At 38.7% G+C, this 12,200-nt stretch overlaps 1 protein-coding gene across 1 annotated transcript; it reads right to left on the reverse strand.

Moving 5' to 3' along the window:
• Positions 1-1,667: 1,667 nt before the first annotated feature.
• Positions 1,668-3,499, reverse strand: LOC130435767 (chymotrypsin-like protease CTRL-1). The gene is made up of 6 exons (XM_056766600.1): positions 3,439-3,499; positions 3,233-3,253; positions 2,960-3,137; positions 2,613-2,878; positions 2,342-2,484; positions 1,668-2,063 (listed from the first exon to the last, which is right to left on the reverse strand). Exons 1-6 carry the CDS (start codon positions 3,497-3,499, stop codon positions 1,695-1,697), a joined length of 1,038 nt encoding a protein of 345 aa, XP_056622578.1. The 3' UTR covers positions 1,668-1,694.
• Between the last annotated feature and the right edge of the window lie 8,701 nt (positions 3,500-12,200).

Here is a 12,200-nt window from a genome sequence, read left to right on the forward strand (position 1 = left end):
GTTCCTTCAAGGAGCTGGTCGTTGACCTCACCTCCAAGGACCTTCCAGACCCGCCAAGCTCCACTTTAATCTCCATCCCAGAGGACCAGACCCTGCAAATAGGGGTCATGGGCCTCTCCCCACTGTCCGCATCCTCTCCACCACCCACTAGTCTCCGTGGACGACGTCAACGAAGGGAGTCGTGGGACTCCCCGTCCGACTCCTCCAGCACGGAGCAAACCATCTCTTCCACCACATCTCAGCCGTCGGCTGCACGTCCTGTGGGCCGCTCAAGGAAGAAGAAGCCGAGGAGGGGAGGGCAGCCGAGTCCGGTGGTCCCGAGTCCGGTGGTCCCGAGTCCGGTGGTCCCGAGTCCGGTGGTCCCGAGTCCGGTGGTCCCGAGTCCGGTGGTCCCGAGTCCGGTGGTCCCGAGTCCGGTGGTCCCGAGTCCGGTGGTCCCGAGTCCGGTGGTGTCAAACCCCAAATATTTTTTGGGGGGGCGCCGTGGGGAGGGGACGGTCCGAGCGTCCAGCCCGGCCGCAGATTCCTCCCAGGAGCCGGAACCAAGCCCGGTCCAGGAGCCGGAAACAAGTCCGGCTGCCCAGCCGCCGCCGTCAAGTCCGGCTGCCCAGCCGCCGCCGTCAAGTCCGGCTGCCCAGCCGCCGCCAAGTCAAGTCCGGCTGCCCAGCCGCCGCCGTCAAGTCAAGTCCGGCTGCCCAGCCGCCGCCGTCAAGTCCGGCTGCCCAGCCGCCGCCGTCAAGTCCGGCTGCCCAGCCGCCGCCGTCAAGTCCGGCTGCCCAGCCGCCGCCGTCAAGTCCGGCTGCCCAGCCGCCGCCGTCAAGTCCGGCTGCCCAGCCGCCGCCGTCAAGTCCGGCTGCCCAGCCGCCGCCGTCAAGTCCGGCTGCCCAGCCGCCGCCGTCAAGTCCGGCTGCCCAGCCGCCGCCGTCAAGTCCGGCTGCCCAGCCGCCGCCGTCAAGTCCGGCTGCCCAGCCGCCGCCGTCAAGTCCGGCTGCCCAGCCGCCGCCGTCAAGTCCGGCTGCCCAGCCGCCGCCGTCAAGTCCGGCTGCCCAGCCGCCGCCGTCAAGTCCGGCTGCCCAGCCATGGTCCAGCCCAGCAGTCCTGCAGGGGACAAGAACAGTTCCCCCCAGGACTACCCCTGTCAAGCCCCCTGGGGCTCCGCGCCCTGGCGCGTCCCCAAGGGCTGGAACTTCCCCACCCAGCCCTCCCCCTTCTGGACTTCCTATGTTATCTTGTTTTAGAAAACTTTTTTAAGAAAAGAGAAATTGATTTCCGCTTGCATTAGATTCAAATCCTCATCATTGACCTTCAGGACAATAACAGAAAAATCACCTTTTACCTGAACTCACTGCTGCAGGTCGACATCTCCTCCCGTCATCATTACTCTGTAATTGAGCGACGCCTGTTTGTTCCATCACAACGAGACACTAAATCACTTACAAAATCTTCACTCATTCTGTTCCTCTGTGGTGAAACCAAAGACTGTCAAGCTCGGTCTATAAAAAAATGTCTTTCATGTTGTTCATTCTCTCCCTTGCTTACTCCAGCTTTCTAGTAACATGACCTGGTCAACTACCAGTTCTTATTAACATGTTGACAAAGTGTTGAATGATCTCTTGCTTGGATAAAACCGTCTGCAAAATGAAATAATGTTCATGTAAATCTTTATCAAATAACCACAACCAAATATACTGAAATCATGGACATAAGATGAGAGAGATGATGCTGAATGTGAGGTAAAAGGGAAATAAGTGAAGAGCAGGTGAGCTTCCACTGAAGATGTCAGGAATATCAGAAACATCATTGACATCAGTTACATCAGGAACATCAGTGATGTCAGGAATAGAGCTAGTAGTTTCAAGAGTGTTATTATTATAATAGGAGAATGTTATAAATCCAGGTTGGTTGTTGACTATCTGAGTGTTGATCCAGTCTTGATATTTAGACACTCTGGTGAACACACTCGGTAAACTGCTGTCACATCCCACAGATACAATTCCAGATACAATTCCAGCCTGAATCCACCTGGAGCTCTGCTTAGTGACCAGTGGGCCTCCCTCATCACCCTGCAAAGACAAACAGATTATATTCACACCTTCACATCTCAACTATTAACAACTGTTATAGACATTAAATCTGTGTAATGTCAGATAAATAGTTTTTGGTTTGGTGTTCCATTGTGTTTGTTATTTAATCATAATTTAGATCTGAGATTGTGAATCTGAACATTATAATGTTAAAAGTAAATGAGATTCTAGTTTAGATCAACATGGTAAACTACAGGTTACTGCAGAAGACTGTGAGCTGTAGTGTGATTATAAAAGATGAATGATTAATAACTCACAGAACATGAGCCTTTCCCTCCACCTGTCAGTCCAGCACACATCATGTTGTCTGTGATACTGATTCTATTATTATGGACAATACTACAATTATAGTTGCTGACGATTGCAATCTCTGCTTCTTGTAATGTGTCTGGCAATGGATCTATAGCATAAGAAAGAGAGACAATATAATTCAGTACAAACGTCATATAACACTGTTTTAAATATAGTAATTGTTGTGACAGATGTACACTTGTGGATATGTGACATTTTGAGGCAATGATCACTTACTTGATTCAGTGACACCCCATCCTGTGACCCAACTTTGAATTCCTTCATCAAACTCACTACCAGCAGCAGCCAGACAGACTGGTTTAATATGAGCAGTGAAATCCACAGAAGAAGAGAGCTGGAGCAGTGCTATGTTATTGTCATAAGTAGAGCTGGTATAGTTAGGATGTGTGATGACACGACTCATTGTTCTATTAACCTCATGTGTGTTTGGGCCAGACTGCTTCAGAAGACCCAAGTAGATTATAAAGTTTGAACTGCCATAGCTATAAATACAAGTCAGTTTTAATCCACATGCAGTATGATGATTTGACACTTACATTTTAATTTAGCTTGAAATCACTTACTAACTTATAGAAGAAGTGCAAGCTGCTGAAGTCAAAACCCAGTCTTTATTGATGAGACTCCCACCACAGCCAATTAAATTAGAGTTGATATATTTAATGCCTACATGCCAGGGCCAAAACCCTTCAGTGGCATCTCCTCCACCACTAATCCTGGTGTTAAGTGAGTTTTGGCCGCACACTGATGAGAGAAAAGAATATTTGAAAAGCTTTGAATAAAGTGAACAAAAGTGTGTGAAATATCTTGAGTGATGACGGTCACATGGAGTTACGCACCATCTTGCTGACCAACAGATCCTGTATAAGAAGAAAACAAATTCAAAATAAAGTTAATGTTGTGTGACAGTGTGACTGACGGATTACATATTACATATTACCACTTACATATGAATACTGGTTATTTAACTTAACTCTTGGCATATTGGGTTAGAATATGAACATTAAAATACGAGAGAGAGATTTTAGTTTTAGCGTTTGCGTACCTGTTAGATTGAGAAGAAGAGCCAGAGCAACACACACAACTGTGTTCGAGCTCATTGTCATGTTGTGACTGATGACTGATGACTTGATCTACAGCACCACAGGCTTTTAAACAGGTATTCTGACACCTCCCCATTTCTGATTTCAACAACTTTTCTTTCTTTTTGAGACCAGTGATGATTGAAACATTTTGTGTCAAACCAAAAACTTCTATCCTCAAACTTAAATCTGATGTTACTCGCTTTATCATAAAACAAGATTCATTTGTAAAGCCCACCTCACCTGGGGTAGTTTGTAACAGTACTTGTATCACATTTTCGACCCATGTGCTTTTCATTTTTGTGACATTAATAATCACACAGTTTCATGTGTTGTAGTTCATCTGATGTTGTCTTTTCCTCATTTTAAAGCCGGCCTGCCATGGACCAGGTGATTTTTTATTTATTTTGTTGTTCAATTGGGTCTAGTTACTTTTCCACATGACTTTAACTATAGCTGTGTATTATGCCAAAATATGAATTTATACAAGCATTGAAAACATAAGATATGTAATATAATTGCTTAGTTACAGAGTCTAAATAAATGAAGGCAAAACACATTAAAAGGCTTTAAGCACTGAGGTTAAATTCATATTTTTGTTCACTTGAAAAAAAAACTTTCTGATCATCAGTGAAACTAGCACACGGCTGATATATCATCAGGTGTTTTTTTGACAAGCTTTATTGATTATAGTTTTATTTCAAATGTCCCACTTATGGTATTCAAGAGACATGTCCCACTAAACAATCCTGAAAAAAAGGTTAATTTTCTGCCAGCAGGGGAAAGACTCTGTAGAAATAAAAAGAAACTTGTAAGGAACCTTCTAGCTCTAAACTTTGTGGTAAAGTGTCTCTCCAATAATTTCATTCCACTAATACAATTATTTCTAAATATTAATGTCAAATATTCACTCGCATGAGAAAAAAAAAAACTTACTTTACTTTATAATTACTTTATAATTCATGAACAAATTACACGGTTGAGCATTGCTGCGTGCTATTTACCAAAGAAAAATGCAGCTTGACAAGAATAACTCACTGCTTGACCTTGACTTAAACACAGACTCCACTCTTCAGCAAAGTGGTGACCAAAACAAACAATTCTGTAGTTTGAAAAGATTGTGATATGTTCAAAATAATCACTGTCAAGTTCCTTTGCTTTTGCAAAGTTATAGTGTGCAAAACTCACTTGACAGGGCAGCTAATTTTCAGGAAGACTTTACAGGATTCCACTCATAACGCTAAAAATAATTTAAATATGGCAAACATCTGCAATACTTTCACAGTGTGGAATTTGGCTCAACCTCGTGATTTACTATGCAATAAATGAGCGGCTTTTAAGACACATCTAAATACATAACGTGACTCCAACCCCAAAATGATTAGTAAATCACCTTCACCTGGTGCACTCAGCCTAGTGTATCAAGGCTGGAGGGGCGTGGCCCACAGTTCAGCTCAACAATCACAAATCAAATTGGTCTGCCATGTTTGGACTGTGTCAATTTTGAATGCTTTTTTAATTTTTGTTCTTTTTTGGGGGCTCCGTATAGAGAATTCTTCATTTTTTAATCTAGTTGGAATAAACGTCAGACATGGCCTGATAAATTGATTTGAACAAAAACGTGATCGTATTGTGCTGATTTATACAATGAGTTTTAGAATTTCAAATCAATATTTTGTGTCGTAGATCCAGTAAACAGCTGGCTGAATGTTTTCTTAACCTTACACACACTTATCTAGTAATACAAGATGGGACATTTCATTTGAATACATAACAATGCGCTGCACTTACTCTTGCAACTGTCCTGGCGATGTGGGCTTTATTAGTGGAACTTGTTTTATTGTACATTCATGATGTCTGTCATATAAAGTTTTAAAGGAAAGCTGTGGTTTGGATACATGTGTTCATCATCAATTGAACGATGGCCCTTGGGCGGTCCACTCATGTTTGACAGATTTGGGCCCCAGGCATGCCAAAGCTAATCTGGGTGTCTTGCATGGTCTGTTTCATAAGAGCCTACATGTTAGCAAATGTCAGAGAAACAATCTTTGGAAGTATTGAACAAAGAACAAAAAATCTGCTTTAACTCGGTTTGCAGCTTTGGGAGTGTCTGCATCCGGGTGATTCTCACGAAATCTTGCAGTCAAGACGTCAAACATGATTTTCTGAAAAACACTTTTTTCTTTATATAAAAGGAATGATGTGTTAAAGCCATTAATTTAAAAACAATTTACTGACAGTTTTTTATAAAAACAAGGCCTCACAAATTATAGTTGATACATTTAGATACTCTTGACTTCAAAACTTAGAGTCAAATCTACTCAAGTTAATTGAGTGTTGACTCGATTTTATTGAGTAGATTCAGTAAGTTTGCATGTAGTTACTTTGCTGCCTAATATATGTGAGTAAAATTTAACCAGAGGTGGACAATCCTGGTGCCATAAAGTAAAAGTCCTGCCATATTTTTGTTTCACCCATGAACTCAGCAGCTGATTTCACCAGCGGAGGAACCAAAACATTCCTTTCAAGTCACAAGCAAGTCTCAAGTCAAGTCTCAAGTCCTCAAAGAGTTAAAGTTAATGAGATGATTAAGTGAGTAATTAAATGATGATTGAGCATTAGTGATGAACACCTGCTGTTATTGAGATGTTGATGTTTTATTGGTTATATGATGTCACCATCGTGGAGATCAGTGTTTGCTTTAGTTGGACTCTTGACCCTTGACTCTATTGTTAGATTTTGCTCTTTATCAATTCATGCACTTTTGTAGAGCAGAGAGAGATCAGCTCTGTGAAGTGTTTAACTCTTCACTGTTTATTATGATGAGTTGATCCAACATTGAAAAGTTCATAGTCAAGATATTTCTTTTTGATCATGTTTATGTATAACATAATGAATCCTGTACACTCAGTGTTTAAAAACATTCACGTTTATCTAACATTATCAGTGAGAAACTTTTAAAGCAGCGAAACAAATGCTAACTTAAAATCTTCAAGTCATACATCAAGAACCAACATATGAAGCTCAACAATGGTGACGCTCAACAAAATACTTCAAGCTGCAATGCTTGAAAAACTCCCATCATGCAATGCAGTATGACTAATTATTGTCACCACTGTTGAGGTTCATATGATAAATGTTCATGTGTAAAAGGAGGTTTTTATATCCCAATGCAGGTCATAAACCTAGAGAGATTTAAACCAGAAACACAAACTATTCAATATTTGATTTAGCATTGAACAAATTTTTGCTATAAAAAAATATTGTAGTTAATTAATTATCTTTGAAGGAATAAGACATTTATATAGCGCTCAATTGTGTATTCCTGTACACCTAAAGTGCTTAATCATCATATGTGGGGAGTCTATGAGACCTCCAGTGCGCTCAAGACATACCAGCTATAGGTGTAGAGGAGAGACAGAAACAGATCCACTTCCTGAAAGGCTCAAGAGCACAACTAAAGCAAACACTGATCACAATTATGGTGGAAATGTTTTTTTTTTTCAGCTGATGTCATCCAAGGCTGTGACTGAAGTCAGTTGTAGTTCTTGTGTTTCTCTTTTCTTTAGTGATGTTGATTGTTAACAGCAGGTGTTCATCACTCAATCATCATTTAATTACTCACTTAATCATCTCATTAACTTTAACTCTTTGAGGACTTGAGATTTGACTTGAGACTTGCTTGTGACTTGAAAGGAATGTTTTGGTTCCTCCGCTGGTGAAATCAGCTGCTCAGTTCATGGGTGAAACAAAAATATGGCAGGACTTTTACTTTATGGCCCAGGATTGTCCACCTCTGATGATTAATATTTATTAAAACTCAAGAATCCTCTTCATCCCTGTAGGGCATTTTCGTAACATTTGTAGGACCTTCAGGGGAATATTGCCTGCCAACAAATGACAAGAAGTTATTTTATTTATTTGTCCTTTTGGTAATTATGAATTACATCTGGCAATGATACTGTCATATCTCAGGCAAATAATTGTATTATTTTTAAATGACAAATTGACAATCAATATCACCTTTACACCTGCCATTAATGATAAAATTTCCTCTAAGCACACTTATTGGGATCAGTGTTTGCTTTATTTGAGATCTTCCATCTCGACTTTCATTGTGTTGATTCACCTGTTTTGATGCATGTGGCGGTGTTTGCTTTTTCATGATATGTGCAATAGTAAAGTTAACATACAATTTTAATTCATCTTGAGAGTCATGATCTCATGAGTAATGAAAATTTACTTTAAAAAGAAAAAGAAAACATATGATAATACACTTGGACATCAACAATGGTGACGATCAACTTATTCAGATAAACAGATCAACTGCAATGCATGCTGGGAGTCATGAATGAGTTTGTACTATGATATTACCCATCATGCATTGCAGCATGAGGCTTTCTTTTGTTGAGTGTCACCACTGTTGAGTTTCATTAGCTGATTCTTGATGTCTGAATTGTTCAGGTGATATTTCTGCTAATGGAATAGTAAAAAAAATCCTTCACAAAATGTTCTACCTCACCTAGTCATTCAATAATAATACATATCTGCATTTAACTATCAAGACCTCTAATGCAATTACCACCTAAAGGGAAACAATCCATTTCAGCTTCAGTCAAGGTGTTTTGAATGTGCTTCATAAACACACTATTACAACTTTAAACAAACTTTCCATAATGAATCAAGGGTGAGACGCCCACTAAAGGAAACACTAAACACTATTATGGTGACTTCTTATTATTTCTGGTTTATTTCACTGATTATTGTTGTTATTTCATCATTAATGAGATAATTAAGTGATGATTGATTCCTTAACTCAACCAGATTTAACTCATTAACTTCATGTGTTATTTAGAGAGACATCCAAAACACTCAGGGTGGGATGAACGTGGACTGGAGTGGTCTATGGAACAAACCTTTTTGCTTGCTGGGTACCCTCAACACTCAATATGTTCCATGCGGGATGTTTTAAAGCGGCCATATCACACAGAACTTCTGCATATTTTAAATTAATCTTGAGTGTTTACAGAATTGTCTTGCACCCTTCAAATACCGAATAATCGAGTTTTGTTCAAACTCTGGAATCTGAGAATGCAAAAAAATCTAAATAATGAGGAAATTGCCTTTGAAGTTGTTATTCATAGACACTGTAGCAGGCCATCCACTCACAAAAATTTGTTTTGATATATTGAGGGTAGTAAATTTACAAAATATCTTCATCGATCATGATCTTTACTTAATACCCAAATGATTTTAGGCATTAAAGAAATACTAATCGTTTGGGTTTATGTTTTCTGTGCTGTTTAAAGCTTCATTACTAGCCGCTTTGGCGAAAACGCATTTTTAAATGTCATGGCTTCTTGCTTCATCTGGTTAGGTCACAGTGTTAGAAGGGAAGGAATTTGTTTGTTATTATTCTTATTTATGGAGTTATATGTGTGTGTTTCTGTATTCTTCTTTCTATATCGTGTTTCTGACGTTTTTTTCCAAAAGTTTTCACCAAGATAAATTCATCTCAGAACCTTTTGTGTTTGATCATTTTGGGCTAAATTCTACCTTCTCTGAATAATATTTAAAGTTTAATTATTCTTTTTGATTATTTGATATTCATTATTAATTAAATAGACTTTTTATTATATTTGTTTATTATACTTCTATTTTATTTTGTTACTTTTAAGCAATAAAATTGATTGAAATCTACTCCTTTCTAATAAATTATATTGAATTAAAAAATTGCTTGTAATCTGTTGCCATAATTTTATTGAGTAGATATAAGGCATTACTTTAACAGTGTGGGCTGCTCCTGGTGAAGAAGTCAAGAACTACTTTTTAGTCCGAATCCGCCCCTGCTTATGTGTATATTCTCCTTAAATTCTTTACTCTACACCCCAAACACATCATCTCTAATAATATATTTACATAAAATGCAACAACATCAATTTTTCAAAGTTGGCGTCACTTTTACCCAGAGCTGTAGATGAGTCAGTGGATGTGCGTGTGATGTGTAAGCTCATTACAATGCTATGGCAAGAACTACATTAAAGTTTGCATTCTTGCAATGGTTTAAGAGTCTTTAGTTTGTTCTGTGTGAAGGGACAATTATAACTGGTTTTTAGTTATGAATGGAATGCTTTGAGAACCTTTACACATAAATGCTGCTTTCGCCTCAAGTGTTTGAGAAATCCTGAATAACAGGCATCTAAAGACAAGAGGACCGATGTGAGCAACAAATGTTTTATATAACAATCCGTATAGCCTATTAAATCCTTTTCTATGTTGTTCTATATAAAGTATTGTCTTATAAACTCGTAGTACTGTAACATTATCAGAAATAATATCAATAATATATAAAAGTAAACTACAAGTGTGACAGATTGACTTCTGACATCTGACCCATTAGTAAAGTCTTGTGCTTCTGTTCTACTTTCCTTTTACCCCCAGAAAAAAACATTATAGCTTCATATGATGTGGTCGGCTAACTGACACCAGTTTTACTGCACCTGTGCATTGATGTTCTGTTGTTGCACAAATTGTTGTATTGTTTTCCTCTACTTTGTAAGTCACTTTGGATAAAAGCGTCTGCTAAATGACTAAATGTAAATGTACTTTCATACAAGTAGTAGTCTGTTCACTGTCTGTGTTTTCTGTTTTCTTCGGTTTGTAGAGTTCAAAAAGGTTTAAAGAGTTCATCCTCCTGTGCTTCTTGGACAGTTTATCACAGTTCATAACAAGTGAAGTGACAGTTTCATATGTGATGTATGTGAGGCATTTAAATTATGAGAACAAACTATCCAAAAATGTAGACGGATCATTCACACGGCAGCAAAGATTTCAATTATAAAACATCCAGTTTATGTTTATGTCACGGGTTGTTTTGTGATCACAGACACATGACAACAGAGTCTATTCCAACAGATTTCTTTATAATAAATCCAGTGGAACCGAACACAAACACACGCAACACAATATGACAACATAAACCGGACAAGAAACTAAAGTGACAGACAGACTTTAATACACAGGTGAACAGAATCAGGTGAGGGACTAATGAACTAATAAAGAGACAAAAACAAAACACAACATAACCCTGACAGTTTATGAATATCATACCTTGCTTTAAATTAATTTAAAGGAAATTTGTTTATTATAAATGTTTTTAAGACAATCATGTTTGACGTCTTGAAAGCAAGTTTCGTGAGAATCCCCTGAGCGCTGAGACTCAAAGCTGATAAACTGGTTTAATTGCAAAGATCATTTCTCTGACATTTGCTGACAGGCTCTTACGACACAGACCACGCAAAACATCACTAGCTCGAGGTGAAAATGTCAGTTGGATGGGGATCTTAATTCAAGTACAGAAGCCATTTTCTGTAAGAGTTCAATATGTGAGAGAGGGACTCAATGAAAGAGGAAATGACACGGGGATCAGAAATTCTAGAAAATACGAAGTATAAATCCTATAATTGATCAAGAGTTTCTTTAACAAACACAAACACACAAAACTGTCACATCTGATTCTTCTGTTCTGACAGATGAGCTATTCAGCACAAGATCTCTTTGACACCTCACTATTTCTGGTCTTAAATCGACTTCTTTTCCTTTTGAGACCATTGATGGTTAAAACATTGTGCCAAACCACAGCGTCATTCAGAACTTTTGATCAAAGCCGTCATGAATATGTATTTAAACAAGTTTCACTTGTAAAGCCCACATCACCAGTTTAATAGTGAGAGTGAGTGCAGCACATTTTTATGATTCAAATCAAATGTCCAAATGTTGTATAACTGGATATAATTCAGTCAGATTAGTGTGTGACAGGTTAAGAAAACATACGTTCAGCTGAGTGCTGGATGGACGTCAAAGGACACAAAATATTGATTTGAAATTCTAAACCCATCGTATAAATAAGCACATTGTGCATTTGCTGTTGATCAGGTGACATATCTGAGGTTTATTCTAAACACATAAAAAAATGAAGAACTCTCCATACGGAGCCCCAAAAGAAAACAACAAAAGTAAAAAAGGCATTTTACGTGATTCAACTGCTCTGCTAGTTACCCAGATAGCACGATAGCGGATGAAAACCATTGAATGAATATTAATAATAGCTGATTTGTTAATGCTAATGGAATTTAATCAATATCACTTTTGCACCTGAAAGAAATGTTGATAAAATATTGAGATTTCAACAAACCATCATTATTGTGATCATAGATTAATATTTTATCAACATTAATTTCATGTGCAAATCTGATATTGATTTAACTCCATTAACATCGACAAATCAACTATTATTATCATTGATTCAATGGTTTTCATCTGATCTCTTGCTGTCGATGGTAACTAGCAGATGAGTTGAATCTGATAGACTTGTAAAACATTCTGTCAGGGGGTTCCAGAGGATCAGGATTGAGAACCACTGAGGTAAACCACTGACTTGATTAGACTTGAGACTTGACTTGCTCCCACCTCAGGTGTAAATAAATACATATGTATACACTTACAAACAAACAGATCAATTGCATAATCCTCGGGTTGCATAAAAACATATGAAATACAGAAAACAAACAGCAGCTCCTGTCTCAAACAACAACAATGGGACAACAAGTGTGGTGGACTTCAAGGGCAGCATGCTCTTTCCGGCATGATGACCTCAATTCTGTCCCAAAATGCACTCCCATGTACCCTTGTGGACTCGGGCCTAGTCCCCTATAGATCTGCACTT

This window comes from Triplophysa dalaica, chromosome 2 (genome assembly GCF_015846415.1).
Source record: "Triplophysa dalaica isolate WHDGS20190420 chromosome 2, ASM1584641v1, whole genome shotgun sequence".
NCBI lineage: Eukaryota > Metazoa > Chordata > Actinopteri > Cypriniformes > Nemacheilidae > Triplophysa > Triplophysa dalaica.

Bases quoted from the DNA above. Each gene is read 5' to 3' on its own strand.
- LOC130435767 (XM_056766600.1), bottom strand. From the start codon at position 3,499: ATGACAATGAGCTCGAACACAGTTGTGTGTGTTGCTCTGGCTCTTCTT. The intron at 3,138-3,232 runs GTGCGTAACTCC...TTCTCTCATCAG, and splicing joins ATCTGTTGGTCAGCAAGATG to TGTGCGGCCAAAACTCACTT. The intron at 2,879-2,959 runs GTAAGTGATTTC...TTGTATTTATAG, and splicing joins TGCACTTCTTCTATAAGTTA to CTATGGCAGTTCAAACTTTA.